The sequence below is a fragment of the Heterocephalus glaber genome, unplaced genomic scaffold (genome assembly GCF_053883595.1).
Source record: "Heterocephalus glaber isolate CG9 unplaced genomic scaffold, H.glaber_assembly_v1.0 deba00001442, whole genome shotgun sequence".
In the NCBI taxonomy this organism is placed as follows: domain Eukaryota; kingdom Metazoa; phylum Chordata; class Mammalia; order Rodentia; family Bathyergidae; genus Heterocephalus; species Heterocephalus glaber.
In genome coordinates, this window is record NW_028258296.1 from 27,017,963 (window position 1) to 27,034,301 (window position 16,339).

The 16,339-nt window shown below is 34.0% G+C and overlaps 1 protein-coding gene across 3 annotated transcripts in view; it reads left to right on the forward strand.

Annotated features, from left to right (window-relative positions):
* Brdt (bromodomain testis associated) overlaps positions 1-9,544 on the forward strand; it is a 68,920-nt gene extending 59,376 nt beyond the window's left edge. For all 3 annotated transcript variants that reach the window (XM_087213105.1, XM_021255387.2, XM_004841280.3), the window contains 4 exons: positions 1,250-1,350; positions 3,912-4,117; positions 4,850-5,030; positions 8,359-9,544. In XM_087213105.1, coding sequence (XP_087069231.1) covers positions 1,250-1,350; positions 3,912-4,117; positions 4,850-5,030; positions 8,359-8,427 — 557 coding nt within the window. In that variant the 3' untranslated portion in view covers positions 8,428-9,544. The remainder of the gene's footprint in view (positions 1-1,249; positions 1,351-3,911; positions 4,118-4,849; positions 5,031-8,358) is intronic.
* Positions 9,545-16,339: the final 6,795 nt, after the last annotated feature.

Here is a 16,339-nt window from a genome sequence, read left to right on the forward strand (position 1 = left end):
TTCTACTTTCTAAATAATATCTGACCCCAGGTAGAGAAGGAATGTAGTCATGTTCTTATAGCTCATCACCACCACCCCAGTTTCTCCATTCCTCGTTGTTCTTTTGTCCATGCCTCCTCTGACAGTATGGTTCTTCCTCTGCTTACTTCCATCCCTGATGTTTATTGCCCCCTTTTCTCAGGCTTAACTTCAAGGAGTATAATTTAGTCAGAAAATCAGTCAATGGACTGGGGTGTGGTAGAAGCTTTGATATGAGTTTCTATAAGACATAAATGGCTAGGATTTTGAGCGCTTGAGCCAGTTAACAAAGATAGCAGCTTAGTTTTGATTTGTCCTCTATACCTTTGCCACTGATTAGACCTATAGAAAAGGACAATAAAAAGTTAAACAGAATTTATCAGTTAAGTTTCATTAGCAGCAGCAGGATGTTCCTGGTTGCAAATGACAGAAAACTCAGCTCAAACTGAAATAATACAGAATTTTGTTCATGCATTGCCAGTGGTCCAAAGATAAGTCACTCTTTTAGGCATGGTTTGATCATAGTGCAAACTATTTCTGTAGTTTATCTTTACCTATAATAGTAAATTAAATATTTGTCTGAAAGCTTAGCGATTAATGAGATTATTCATGAGGCCCTTAGTTCAGTACCCAACACCTCCCATACAGCCCCCAAAAAAGAAAAAGAATTAAGAGGATTGTATAGTTTGTTCTCTTCACCTCAGAGAAGCAAAATTTTACATTTCTTACCCCATTGTCTCACTAGCTGTTATTGCCGGCTATGTCTGGCATTTTAGTTCTTTCTCTGTGTTTTATTCTCAAATTGGCAAACCAGGTAATATCTTTCCTTGGAACCCCTACATTGGCCTGCTGTGTCTAAAGTTACTGGTGGGGGGAAAGGATTGTGGTGATTGGGTTGACTTAATCAAAACCCATCTCTGGAGCTGAAAGCAGTCTACAATTGAATAGCTGTATAGCATGGGGACAGATAAAATGGGTTTTGGCAGCTCACCCATAAATAAAGTATAGCTGATCAAAACAAGAACAGACAATAACAGAAAGAAAACAAAGGAGACCATTTTCAAGTGAGAAATGTTTAGAGTACAACAAGCCCCCAACAAAGAATACTCCAAAGCTAAGGTTCATCAACAATTATTTAATTTTCATAGTGTCTTAACTGCAAGGAAAATCAAATTCTAGATAACTACAATGAAATATTTAATTATACCATTCTAAAAACCTGTGCTTCTAGGTGATTCCAAACAACTCCTGAACAGCCCAACTGTGATGCATCCATCTGGTGATAGCGACACAAAGGTGTTAGAATCTGAACATCAAGTTCCCATGCAGAAGGTAAAAGTAATGTTATTTTTTTTCTCATAAATGTCAAAAGAATTTAAAATTATGATTAAGGTAAGAGATGTTTTTGGATATCTAGTCCTAATTTTTGCTTATATAATTTTTAAAAATTAGTATCCCCTACCATCTGTCCTCATGCTTATGTTTTAATCGGATATTCTATAATGTTAGTATTCATTCTGTCTCTCTATGTGTGTGTGTGTGTGTCTGTGTTTTCAGATCCAGAGCTTTGTACATAATAAACACATGCTCCTCTACCATTGAATCTACATCCCCAACCCCTTGTCCCAATTTTAAAGCATGATGTAAAACCATCTTTAGAATGGATTGTAAGGCATTTCTTAATGGGGTCTTATGTATGCTTAATTGTCAAACCACACATTGATATCATTCTCTAAACAAATATTCCAGAGGTCTAGGATATGTTAAATATGCCAGATAACTACTGTAGGCATTTAAGTTTAATTAACAGGAAGTATGAAGGGGATATTTATATTTTCTCGCTCCCCCCTTTCTCTCTCTCTCCCTCTCTCTCCCTCTGTCTCTCTCGCTCTCACTCTCTCTGCCTGTCCCTCTGTTTCTCTCCCTCCCGCTTTCTCTCCCTTTCTCCTTTCCTCTCTCCTCTCTCCTTTGCCCTTTACCTGTCTTCCTTCTCTTCCTTGCAAGTATTTCAGAGAACAGATCTTAGTCTTAATATTTGAGATTATTGTTTGGCCATACATATAAAATGTAATATTTTACCCCACAGAACATAATGATTTGGCCCTTGTGTGCAGTATCTTTCATTTTTTACCTAGTGCTCTACTAGTAGTTATCATTCAAGACTATGTTTAATTTAGGTGTTCTGTTAGTGCTAAGTATGGATTAGAACCCCTTAAAAATCCCTTTTCTGACAGCCATCATTAATTTTCTATTTTATTTTATTAGTTTTTGTTTTAAGTGACAGTGTTGTCCAGCCCTTTAGGTCAGAAAGAATAAGTGCTATAGAGTTTCTTCAATCAAACGTTTTGTTTCCTATGTACTTTTGATCCATTCTGTTTCAGTATTCTTATGTTCTCTTGATGTACTGCTCTGATCATGTTAATCATCTATATGAAAGTTTTAATGGTTTCCGACTTCTGCCTGTAGGATGAAGATTTAACACTTCTGCATTGTGACCCCACTAGTTCCTCAATCTTAACAGTATGCCTTACAATTCATTGAAACTGACTCATTTCTCCCCTGGTATACCTAGTAATACCTTTCATTATGTTCTTTCTTCCATGAGGAATGCTTTCCATTCTCATGTCTCATGTCTGTCAGAAGTATTCTCTCATTCTTCATGATACCTGAAAATATTTCAGGTATCATGTACCCTAACCCTACATATAAACTTTCTCATTTTAGAATCTGTTGAAATTTCATTTCAGTAGAAAGTAATTTCAGGACGCAGAACCGGAGACAAGAGTTTTGTCCTGTCTTTGTTCCCTATTAAATATACTAAGAGGTATTCCCTGTCCTCTTTCAAATCTCTTTGGAAAGTGAGATTCTTGAGTTGACTAAGTGGTCACATGAGCCCTGAACTGATATTTAGCCCATTCCATTGGTAAAGACAAATACAGGTTTTATTGACAATTTATAGGAAAAACTTCAAAAGCACACCTGAGTAATCATTGGTGAAGGTCCCTGTGTGTGTAGAAGGATGTAGGAAGGATGTTCTGACTTACTATTTTGGGACAGAAATTGACGGCCAATGGTTATATCAGTCCTAAGTTTTATTTTCTATTAATCCCTAATATTTCATGGGAATATATCAAAAGAGCAGTCATGAATAATCATTAAGGAGAAAATTATAAAAAGAAGTATTTCAATGCTATATTGCTTAATCTTTTCTTACCATGAATAGATTAACTCTTAGAAAAGCCAACTAGACTTGTAATTTTCATGTGGCTAGAGCGCCCTTGAAATGTGGTTGGAGCAACTTAAAGTTTAAAGTTTGCTTTGGGTATATCTGGTTAAATAAAATATAATAAAATTTACATTTAAAAAACCTTAGGTATAGCTACTAGGAAATTTTAAATTACATATATTTCTTTTGGGTAGCATGGATCTCAATCTATCTTAAGACTGTTTGATCATATCAGATAGTTTTTTCCTTCTTACCACAAAAGGAAAGACATAGCCATGTTAGAAGGTTCTCAGCAAATCCCATGCCATTCATTCTTAATTTAATCAATATGCCTCTTAATCACTAATGTCTTTATTTTCCCTATAGGATCATAAGTATCATAAGATGACTACAGTGAGCGGTTTTTTTATTTTTATACTCCTTGCAAATTATTATGCAGTTAATGTATGTCTTAAATTGAAATAATTGGTGATCATGCTACTTTAATTTGTTCTTAGAGGAATACCTGAGTTTGTATCCTGTTTTCATTTTGCCCCTGACTTTAGTAACATTTAATAAAAGTCCATTAAGTCCTTTGAAATCTTAATTTGATCTATTACTAGATCAAAAGATACTATCTTCCTTCTAAAATTTGATTGACACAGGCCGAATCAAATATCTCTTTTAGGGTATAAAGATTAAGAATGCAGACTCTTGGAAAAGCTTAGGCAAACCAGTGAAAACATCAGGCGTACCGAAATCTTCAGATCAGCTCTTCAACCAATTTAAAAAAGCAGCAATAGAAAAGGAAGTAAAAGCTCGAACACAAGAATTAATAAGGAAACATCTGGAGCAAAATGCAAAGGAACCAAAAGTGTCTCAAGAAAATCAGAGGTCTGTAATTTACTGGATAAATCACTTAACAGTTTACCCCAAGCATGAGTTGAATTAGTGCATTTGTTTACATAGTGACTCTCCAAAGCGTTGCTCAGGGAGGTGTCATTTCAATCAGTCAATTCCTGTATTGAATAGATTTGATAAAATTGTCATTTTTATATTTCCTATTATCTTATAAAAATTAATGAAAAAATATGCAATTTTTGATCATCCTATATTTAAATAATTGGACTGGTAAATGGTTAAGAGAGGCATTGGGAGGTATAGGAATGTATTCTAAATATTTGTTAAGTGTAACTATGGTTATTTAGTAGAACACAAAACAAATTGTAATTTTAAAAAGTACATTTTATTGATTTTTTTCTGAACAACAGTATCTAATGTATTTTGAAAAACATAGAAATAAGTGATTAAGCTAGGAAAGATATAAGTACTGCCATACTATACACACATTATTTTCCAAAAACGTGTTAAAAGTTTTTTCATTCTGTAAGGAGATAGTGATGTAACTTGGTCACAGTTTTCCAAAACGTTTTGTTGTTGTTGTCTTTAATTTAGATTACTCTATGTAAAATTCGACACATCAGAAATAAAGTTTAAAAATAATGTTGTAGCATGGGAAAATGGTATCTGGTATATTGCTTTATATTTGTTATTTAGTAATGCATCTTTGTAATAAAAACTTTTACAGAACTTGAAACCTACTTTGAACTTTACTGTTTCTTTAAGGGACCTTGAAAATGGATTGACTCTAGAATTTTTTTCAAATGAACTCCAAAACAAGTGCCTTGGAGAAGAGCAAAAAGAACATCAGCAATCATTGGAAGCTCAAGATAAATGCTATCTCTGGCTTCTCAAAGACCGTAATTTAGCAAGGGAGAAAGAGCAAGAGAGAAGGAGGAGAGAAGCAGTAAGTGAATTTTACTTTAACAAACGATTTAACAGAACACTGTCTTTCATACATTCAAAGATGCATTCAGTGGGTTTTCAGTGACATCGCAGTTACTTCTTTGGTGAGGGTGAGGTTCTAAAATCGAGTTTAACATAGTCAAAGGAGGCAAGTGTAAATGTAATTTAGAATATTGACATCACAGCTGCTAGACTGACAGGATTATAGGCCTGAGTTCTGCTATTTACTAGACATTTGGGCTTTGACAGTTTAATCATTCTGACTCAATTTGGTCATTTAGAAAGAGGGACTCATAATACCTATTTTGAAGATGAATTTAATTAACATGCAAATGCATTAAGCACATAGAAAAATGCCTGGCACATAAATGAAATGAAACATTATTACTCATGAAAAAATCTGTAAATCACTTATGAATTGTGGTCAAAAGATATGCCATCTGTTCCAGACCAGCATTTCTTCGAATGCTAGATTAAGAAATTGGCTTGATTTCAGAGTCCTTATATACAGAAGATATTTTTAAAACTAGAATTGATTCCTTTTATCCATGGAATGTTTTAGAAGTATTGAATTTTCAAATATTTGGGAATTTTATGATGAGTGATTTCTGTTAGTGGTTTCTAGTTTAATTTTGTTATAGTCAGAGAATAGTGCTAACTTGAATTCTGTTGATTTGTTGAGACTTGTTTTGTGGCCTGTTTTATGGATTAGCTTGGTAAATATTCTGCTGCTGTTGGATATAGGTTAAGTTGGTTGGTAAAAAGTCTACTATGTCCTAGCTAATTTTTTACTATTTGTTCTATCAGTTATTGAGGGAAAAAAGCCTTTACATCCATGATTACATAACTATAAATTTGTCTTTTTATCTGTAGAATTCTGTCAATTTCATTTCATGCATTTCAAAGCTGTTATTAAGTAGTTCAACACTTAGGCTTATTATATTATCATGTCCTCTGTTATTTCCCCATTTTCATAGTGAAATTATCTTTATTCCTGGCAATTTTGTTTACCCTGAAATTTAATATAGCCACTTTACCTTTTTGTGACTAGTGTTGGCATAGGGAAATTCTATTCCAAAATGTTCCAAATAAGAAATGTTCCAAATAAGAAAAGCTTTTTAAGATTTGTTTGTGCGGTTAATACTTCCAGTGCTCCTATTTTTTTCTTTCAGTACTGGGGATTAAACCCAGGACTTTGCACATACTGTTATGCAAGCATTCGACTATTAAGCTACATCCCTTGTCCTTTTTATTTATTTATGTTTTATTCTGACATAGGGTCTCACAGGTCCAGGCTGGCCTTGAACTTGTGATCCTCCTGCCTCAGCCTCACAGTAGTGTGAGTCTACTGTTGATGAATTCTTTCAGCATTTTTGTATCTGAAAATGTCTTTATTTAGCTTTAAAAAAAAAAAAAAACAGGGCTGGGGATTTAGCTCAGTAGTGCCGCCACCTGCCTCTCAAGCACAAGGTCCTGAGTTTGATCCCTGGTACCAAAAAAAAAAAAAAGAGCTTTATTTTGGGAGCAGTTTTGCTTCATAGCAAAATTGGGCTGAAATACTCCCCTACCATCCAACATAGCATTGTCCACCTTAGGTTCGTAAGTCTATAGTTTACATTAATACTCACTTTTTGTGTTGTATCTTTTATGGATTTTGACAAATGAATAATGACATTTATCGGTCATTGTTCCTTGCCCTAAAAGTCCCCCGTGCTCCTCCTGAAACCCTGGCAACCACTGATTTTTCTAGTCTCCATAGTTATAGCTTTTCCATAATGTCCTGTAGTTGGAACCATACAGTGTGTAGCCTTTTCACTTGGTTTTCTTTCACTTAACAATGTGCATTTAAAGCTCTTCTATGTCTGCTGGACATGGTGGTGTATGCTTGTGATCCTAACTATTCAGGAGGCTGAGGCAGGAGCATTCCAAGTTGAAGGCCAGAATGGGCAACTTAGTGAGACCCTGTCCCAAAATAAAAAGGGCCCAGGATAGGGCACAGTTTAGCAGTCCCCTGGGTGCAATCCCCAGTACTTCGGAGAAAAACAAGAAGTGTCTTTTTGTGGCTTGAGAGTTCATTTTTTTTAAAACATTTTTTTTTTTTTGGTACCAGGGATCGAACTCGGGTCCTTGCGCTTGCACAAAAAACATATTTTAATAAAAAATAATTTACATTTTTGGTGTACAACATGATGTACACAAAAATCCTTAAATAGAAAGAGATTTTATTACGTTTCCTTTAATCTTACAGTATGTATACTTACAGAATACCATGTGACATTTAGAGTAGGATAATATACCCAGCTCTCACATTTCAGGCTTAAAATAAGAACTTTAAGAACTATTTAGCTAGACATTTGACATACTAGGAGCTAGGCATTAGGAAAGTAACCTGGTTTAAGAAGTATCTTTTTACCTCTAAGATAAATGTTAAGTATAGTGAGTTAGACATACCCAAAGGGATAATAAATTATAGTAGGTAGATCATAATTCCAAATCTCTTCCTACACAACTAATGAAAATATCAGTGCCTACCAGGAAGCCAACCGTTTGTAAGTTGGTGCTTTTACCTATCACTCTGGTCTGCTGCTGTTCATTAAGGACCATTTTTTGAGGTTTTTTTAAAATTTTAATATTAGATGTCATTTCAGTTGGCGGGGACTATCCAACCTATATAACAAGGGGATAGAATATAACTTTAGGTTACAGTAAATATCTCTTTGGTCTTAATTACCCTTTTCTGTACTTCAACTTATTTTAGTACTTAATAGCTTAGTATTTAAAAGCTTTTGAGTATTCAATAAAGCATTGTTTTGAATGTTGTACATGCAGTTTGATTCTATCTTCATAAATATCTATATATAGGATAGACTTAGTTAAATAATTTGCCTTAGTTCCACAGTTGATAAGTGGAAGAATCAAGGAAAGCCCTCAGCTTTGACATTACATCAATTCTTTTATGTAGAGAAAATATTGCTTCGTTCAGAAAATAATTGTATGTGTCTAACACTATGTTGGTTACAGAAATAAATAAAACAATGTGCACTCTCAATATTCTTATTAATACTCACTTTATCAGTATTCAGTTTCCTGTCTTTGAGAAATTGCTCAAATTTATTTTTCATGTTCATACAGGTTTTCATTTTTATTTACCTCATGAACAGTGTGTTAACAAAAACACAGTATTTTAGCAAATCAAAAATAATCCATTTTGTTAAATAAATTGTTGGCATTTTGTATAGTCTGTTTCCGTATGTTGTGTAATCATTTTTATATAGTTGTAGTAAAGGCATATATTTTTAAAGAAATTAAAATGTTCTCTTTTTTTACAGATGGCGGGTACCATTGATATGACTCTTCAGAGGGACATTATGACAATGTTTGAAAACAACTTTGATTGAAACTCAGTTTTTAAATTAACCATCAACTTTAAATGAATAATATAAAAAATTAAAATGCATATGGTAAAATGACTGCTTTCAGACATGAAGATACCAATCTCATGTTGTATTTTCACTGGTCTAAAGTGATTAAACAATTTCACTTACATTTTTAAATAGCTATATGTTTATTCTTAAGGATAGTATAGAAAATTTTATAATTTGGATCCCCGAAAACTACATAGTTTCTATATGTTATTCATTCTACAAATAATTGTCAGCAATGTATGATAGGCTTTGTTTTAAGCAATGAAAATCCAATAGATACTCCCTGATTGTTTAAAAAATGATGACTATATAAAAATATATAAAAACATGATTCCCATTGAATTTTTAACTTTTAAAACGAATATTTGTCTGCCTTCAAAAATATTTAGAGCTTCTAACAAATAATACTTGGTTTCCTTGAACATCGAGTTATTTAAGAGTCTCTGCTGGTTCCATATTCAAGTTTTATATAGACATTTAATTTAAAGAAACATTACCTATGGTTTGAAAGATATTGAATTTAGCCAGGTGTGGTGGTGCACCTGTAATCCCAGCACTTGACAGGTGGAGGCAGGAGGATCACTCCAAGTTTGAGGCCAGCATGGGCTACATAGTGAGTTCAAGGCCAGCCTGACATAGTAAGACCCTGTCTCAAAAAAAAGATGTTGGATTTGAAGCAAAATGATAGTAAATATTAATTATGTATACAAGTTTCTATAAGAATTTATCAAATGTTTCTTCATATGTATATGTGATAACGATGTTAGTTTTACTTAACTCTAGTAAGTCTTAATATTCTGTAAAATATTTTTTTTTGGTCATTTTCAAGTTGCAATTTTGTATAAATCATGTTAGCTTTGTGTATTTTAAAATTTTGAACACTTGATTGTAAAATTATTCAGGCACTATTCTGATAAAAATTCAAAGTGTATATATTTTAGAGAAGAAGAGTAAGTTTTCTTGAACTCATTTTTATAATGATAAATATTTGAAATACCTTTAGACTGTTAACCAATTAAAACATGATTAACTGATAAAAGCAGTGGTGTTACCTCCATGCAATGGCTAGAATTAAAGTGAGATAACTATTCCTATTCAGCTGTATCTATTTTTAATCAAGAAATCAGTATGTGTATGCTAAACAGTATGTTTTATGTTATTTCCCTAAAAAATTATAGGAAGCTATGTTATAACTACCATGTTTACTTTAACCAGCTTGGCAGTTTGTAAGACTTCCTCAATTTTGGTAGCTTGGTTGAAGTCAGTTTAGCGGAGAATGATACTGATTTATAACTGATCCTTTCTATAGTATACACTGTTTTTTTTGGTAAAAGATAATGTTGTCTTTCATTTAACAATGAGAAGTTTGGTTTCTCTTCTTACATTTAACTTTCTTTGACTAAAGCCTAGTTTTGTGAGGACCCTTTTTCTAGCCTCATCTATCACTGCTCTCCAAATCCTAAAATCTTTTCATTGTGTTTTCTGGTCTTCATGAAAAGTCAGCAGCACTCCCTACATAGTTGACCGTCTCATTTCTTTTCTGGTTTTATTCTGAGTTATACAGAAAATGTGACCCCTGGACCAGCTGCATCAGTTTCAGGTGGGACATTTTTAGAAATGCAAGTTCTCAGACTTTAGACTTAACTAAAGTAAAAATTCAGTGTCTAAAAAACTCCCCACTTTAAATTTTTCATGTCATTAGGCTACATCTTCCATATCATTTACCATCCCTTGCTCATTCCTTCTTTTTCCCAGAGATGTCAGTTTCTCATTGTTTCTCTCCTATGGATACTTCTGTGCTAATGATCTTGATTAGCAAGATCAGCTTCAGCCACTCACTCTTTTGCCTTTGCCAATTTCTGAAACTTTTCCTTAGTCTCCATGTCAAACATCTCTCACTACTTCCACCCAAATTTTTCCAGCTTACTGTGAATAGTCCTTGACTCCAACAATCTTTAGACCTCCCCAGGACCTATAATCTGTCGATTCTTTTCACAGTGCTTCTCACACTGGGGTTGCAGCTCAGCGGTAGAGCATGTGCTCAGCATGTGTAACGCCCCAAGTTCAATTCTTAACTAAACAAACACTACTTTTCCCTTTCATGCCCTCACTTCTCTACTTATCCTCTAAGTTTGGAGTACAGTGTTATAATCACTCCTTCACATATCCTCTTGAGTCCTTTGCTCCTTTCTATGTTGTATTCCCTTAGCCAAATTCAAATCCTTATGAAATCTGACCACTGGCTCAGTACCCATTGAGCTGAATATGGTGAAAGATGTGCAGCCATGATTACCATTCTCACTTTAAATTTCTGAGCATAAACTCAAATGAGCTTTAATGTTGGCCAGAAATCTTGGTAAGTTTTCATGATTTCACTATCCCGAGGCATTTGGCTATTTCATATTTCCATTATGCTTCAGACCTCCAACCAAAACAGCCTCCCTTACCATCAGTCTATGCTACTTCTCTCTGCTTTTCACTGAGGTAACAAGTCATTCGTTGAGAATTTCAACAGTTTCCAACACCACATCTACGAACTTCATATGTTCTCTTCTCCCTTCTGACACCTAAGTTATGGCAAATCTCTGAACAGTTCTTTCTCACCTCCCCAAGGACATTGCTCCAGCAGTTGTGATTTCCATTATCAGTGTTCCCTCCTGTAGATAATTATCAACATACAAACTGCTTTTTCTGAAAGATCAACTACAGAACTTGTGATTTCCTTCTTTATGTTGGCCCTTTGCATCCTTGGCTCATTCTTTCTTTTTATAGTAGTTTTTAAAAATTAAAGCACACCTTTTAAAAAAGTGCAGTTCATTGGTTTTTTGTATGGTCATTAAAGGATAATTCTTGTTTATAAATTTTTTCATAATTCATTATACTGAATCTTAGCATTTTGTATTACAAATATTATCTATGCCTATTTAAACATTTGTATATAATTGTGCAGAAAACAACAGAACCAATTTACCAGCTCAAAAATCATAAGTTATTTATACATGAATATTATATCTAATTGTTAATTTCTTAATGTGCTTAATCACAAAGCTTTTAGATATCATTTATGTATAAAATTTAGAGGTATTAAGAAAGTTTTCCTCTACCCTATTTATAGAGAGATCAAGACTTGTGTGTTATTTTACATTCTTTTTGCTTATCCAAATATAAAAGATTTGAAGGACTTGTTTTTACAAAAATAAGGCCATCATACATTTTATTTAATGCCTCATGAACATCTAATCAGATCACTAGATGGCTATACTCTGACTTTTAAAAAAGCTGTACATAAGTAGTACATACAGCTGTATCATGTTTATGTAAACAATCCCCTGTTGACTCAGTTGCTTACCATCTTTTTCTACTATGAATAGTACTCAAACATGCTGTTAATATAGCTTTAGGTATTTGTGCTTTTGTTTCTAAATGATCAAGCTCCTAAAATAGGATCTGTGGGTCAGAAGGTACAGTCCAAGGAAATAGTTTTAATTTTAATAGATACTGCCAGATAAACTGTTCCCCCAAATGGTAGAGTGGTTCATATTCTTAAAAGTTTGAAATACCACTTTCTCATTATCCTCACCATCATTGGAGGTTCTTGCCCTCATTTTTTGTTAAAGTAAAAAAAGTTTTGTTTCTTTCATTTGCATGACCATAAATGAAGTTGGATTGTCTTATATTTGTTTGCCATGTGAGTTGCCTGGTCGTTCTTTTTAGTTTTTTTTCTTATCAACCTGTACAACCTGTACAATTTTTTCTTTTTGGCTCTTTGTTTTGAAAACATTTTTTTCCATACATTAGTCTTTTGAGGCTCTCTTTTTTCACATTAAAATTTTAAATTTTATGTAGTCACACATCTGGCCTTTGCTTTATGAATATTTTATCCCCTACATCAAGTTGATAATATACTTACATATACTTTGCACTTAAAATCCAGATGTAATTTTTACAGTAGAATTCCAGATGTATTAAGGATAGTTTTAATCTATGGTTATGAGGTAAGGGGGCTTCCTTTCCTTCTAAACGAATTATCAGTTATGCTAACACAATTTGCTTACTGAATGTCTGAATTGCATAACAATTGCTGATAAAAATTTATAATTCATAAAAGTTGACTAATCTAAACACTATGAAGGCTTTAACTGAAATTAGATTAGAATTAGAGATCTACCAATTTTATCTTCAGCTTTACAATTATACTCTCTGGTCTTTCATCCTGAAATTAGTTGGAAACACACTAAGCAACTGGGATGGTGGGACTTCTTCCAAATCAGATGTGTAGGGCTATGTAAGCATGGTAGTTGTGTCATGGGGCACTGGTGAGGCGGGAAAGTTGAAGGAAGGTCTTTGAAAGGCTAAAGGCCAAAGCTTCAGTGAGAGCAGACATTGTAACATCCTTTTACCCTGCTCTCCCCAGGACTTCCAGAGAATAGCCACTTGAAAATGTTTTTAAAAATAAAAATTTTTTGGAGTGGAAGATCGGCAGATTGGGGAAAAAAATGCAACTGCTAGAAAAGCAATTAGAAACAGGGAAGAGAAAATGAGCTAGGACCGAGTTCAGTGGTAGACCACTGGCCTAACATGCATCAGACCCTGGGTTCAATCCCCAGCACTATCAAAAAGCAAAAACAATGAGCTAGAAGATAACCCAAATGAATATACCAAGCAGCACAAATAGACAAGGAGAAGGAAGATGTAAAAAGATGTTAAGAAATTAGAGTGTAGGGCTTGACAAACCATGACCCAACAGGTCAGATCCAGCTTGCTGCCTGGTTTTGCAAAGTTTTATTGAAATACATCCGCATCTATTTATTTACATGTCTCTGTCTTTTGTACTATGTCAGTAGTTGTGACAAATATTGTATGGCCCTCAAAAACTAAAATACCTGCCATCTGACCTCTTACTGATAAAATGTCAGGAAATTTGCTAACGGATCTACAGGATAAAATGAAAAGCTCTACTACATCTAATGAGAGTACTTGGAAGCAACCAGAAGAATAGAAAGGGTCATTAATTTGAGAAAATAATTGTAATTTTCTTAAAATTGAGAAAAGTTAAACCTTTTATTCTGGAATTACAATATCCTAAACAGGATAATGAAAAAGAAATTCATACTTAAGACATTTTTCAATGGCCAACACACCACCATAAGCAAAGAGAATTTTGTAAGCAGGGAAAAAGCTATAAAGGAGCTTATTTTTATTTCACCAGCAGAATTAAGGAGTAGTAGCTGGGTGCAGTGATACAGGTATGAAATGTGAGCTACTCGGGAGCCTGAGGCTACCCTGAGCGACTTAGACTGTCTCAAAATAGCATTTTTTAAAGGCCTGGGGATGTGACTCAGTGGTAGAGCATATGCCTAATATGCATAAGGCCTTAGATTTATCCCCAAGACTGAAAAAACAAAAATAAAAACAATGAGTACCAAAAACAATGAAATTAATTTTCAAAAGTCTTGAAAGAAAACTGTCAGATTGAAATGCGGAGAATTTGGAGGGCTATGATTTTTTTCTACCTTAAAACATGCATGCATTAATCTTGCAGTTTATTTGCTCTTGTGTATGTATATATAGCTTTTCTCTGCTGCAATTTCTTTTTTGACAGTGCTCTGTAGGGCATAACTGATTATCAGTGACTGATAATCATGGCTATTTCTGGTTTTTTTCATTAACAGTTTATGCACATGTTAGCATATAGTTTCTTTTCACCGTATTCTGAACCATTTGTCAAAGAAAAGAACATACTGATGAGATTCTAAGTTTGTATGATTTAAAAGGTTTTGAGTGGGAGAAGGAAAAGTTACATACATTTCTTTGCCAACTGTGTATTTCTTTTCACATTATAGATCATAGATCTGTGTGTATACAAGAAGAATGATCTGAAGTGATTATGCTGTATTTCTGTTTATCCACCAGTCTTTGATTAAATAAAAAGGAAAACAAAGGAGGGAAAGTCAGCTTGGAATTCTGAGCTCAGTAAAATGGCAGTGAAATATTTTTTCCACGAAATGCTGTCTTAAATGTATAAGGGATATTCAATTTTTATGGGAAGTAAAGTGGTTTGAATGGCTCTATTCCATTTATAGTTACATCACCAGGAACCTGTGTTCTCTAAAATTGCTATAGCACAGGAATATAGAGTGAAAGCATTACACAGAAAGTTTTTAATAGTCAGATTTGAAAGAGGCCTCTTGCATTCGTATCTCCTAACCAGAACCCAACCACTTGGCCACATTTGACTGCAAATCTGTGAAATTTGAAACAACTCATGGACATTGGTGATTCTCTGCCTCACACAAATTTGTCACTTCAAAGACAATACTTATGGCTAATGAACACGAAAAGATGTTCAGCTTAATACTGAGGGAAATGAAAATCGAAGCCATAAATGACTCTAATCTTTATTCACCACATTAGCTAAAGTGATACAAGAGTATCAGTAGGAACTCATGCCAATAGCATAAATACATATATAGCTATTTTGTAAGACAGTTCAATATTTTATAAAATTGAATAGCTGTGTAGTGGTAACCCAGCAACTCTTTCCAACTATATACCCTAGGGAAGCTATTACAAACCAAGGAGACGTATATAAGAACATACAAATATACAAAACAAGGATCATGGGAGAAAGGGAGAAAGGGAAGGAGATAGGAAGGAAAGGAGGAAAAAGTGAACACGAATATGCATAGATAATGGAATAGGACAGAGATATCAGAAATAGAGCTACACAAATACAACAGATGCAGTTCCACAGGGGAAAGGTAGTCTTTTCAACAAGTAGCACTGGATATCCGTTGACAAGAACAAAAACAACCACACCTTATATAAAAAACTCAAAATGGATCATGGTCCATGTGTAATCAAGAAAAGAAGATCATGATCTTTTTGATTTGACATCAAAAGCATGACATAAATGGAAAAGTGGACGAATGTGACTATCCAAATTAAACTTACTCTGAAAAGCTAGAGTCTAGGAGAAAATATTTGCATATTACATCAGATATGATAAAGAATTTGTAACCAAAACATACAAGAACAATCAACAGTAGGGGGAAATTTTTAATCTTTAAAACAAATGAAAGATTTGTCAAAAAATATATTTGAGTGGCACACAAGTTACTTAGGAGCTCAATATTACTAGACATTGGGGAAGTGGAATACCACTGCACACTTAATGGAATGTCTAAAACTAAAAATAGTTTTAAAAAAATAATACCTAGTGCTTTCAAGAAGTGAACTAAGTAGCTCTCTCTCACCTTGATGGTGTGATTTCAATATTATGCAGCCACTCTTTTGTACGAGGGATGAACCTATGGCCTCAGCACACAATTAGGCACAGGCTCTCCCACTTAGCTATACCCCTATCCCAATGTAGCCCCTTTGAAGACCAGTTTTGACAGTTTTTCATAAAGTTAAATGTACAACAATCCCACTTCTCAGTAGTTATCCAAGTGAAGTGAAAACATTCACACACACACATCTGTATGTGACTTTATAGTGGATTTGTTCATAACAGCCCCAAACTGGAAGGAAAAACGTTTAACTGGAGAATGCATAAACAATTGTGTTATATCCATTTAATGAAACAGTAATTCACAATATAGATACATGCAATAGTATGGTTGAATCTCACATCATTATGGTACCTAAAAGAAGCCAGGAACAAAAGGTTACATACTATATGATTCCATTTATACAATACTCTTCTAAACAACAAAAATCAGGGACAAACAGACCAATGGTTGGTTGCTTTGGGCTTAGCTTGCTCTAAAAAGCTTACTTGCTGTTTTCTATCTGGACTGTAACAACTTTGAACCTAGCTGGAGAATATTAATATCTTGAGATCGTCAGGAATAAAGTAACAATGTCCACAATCTAGTACGAA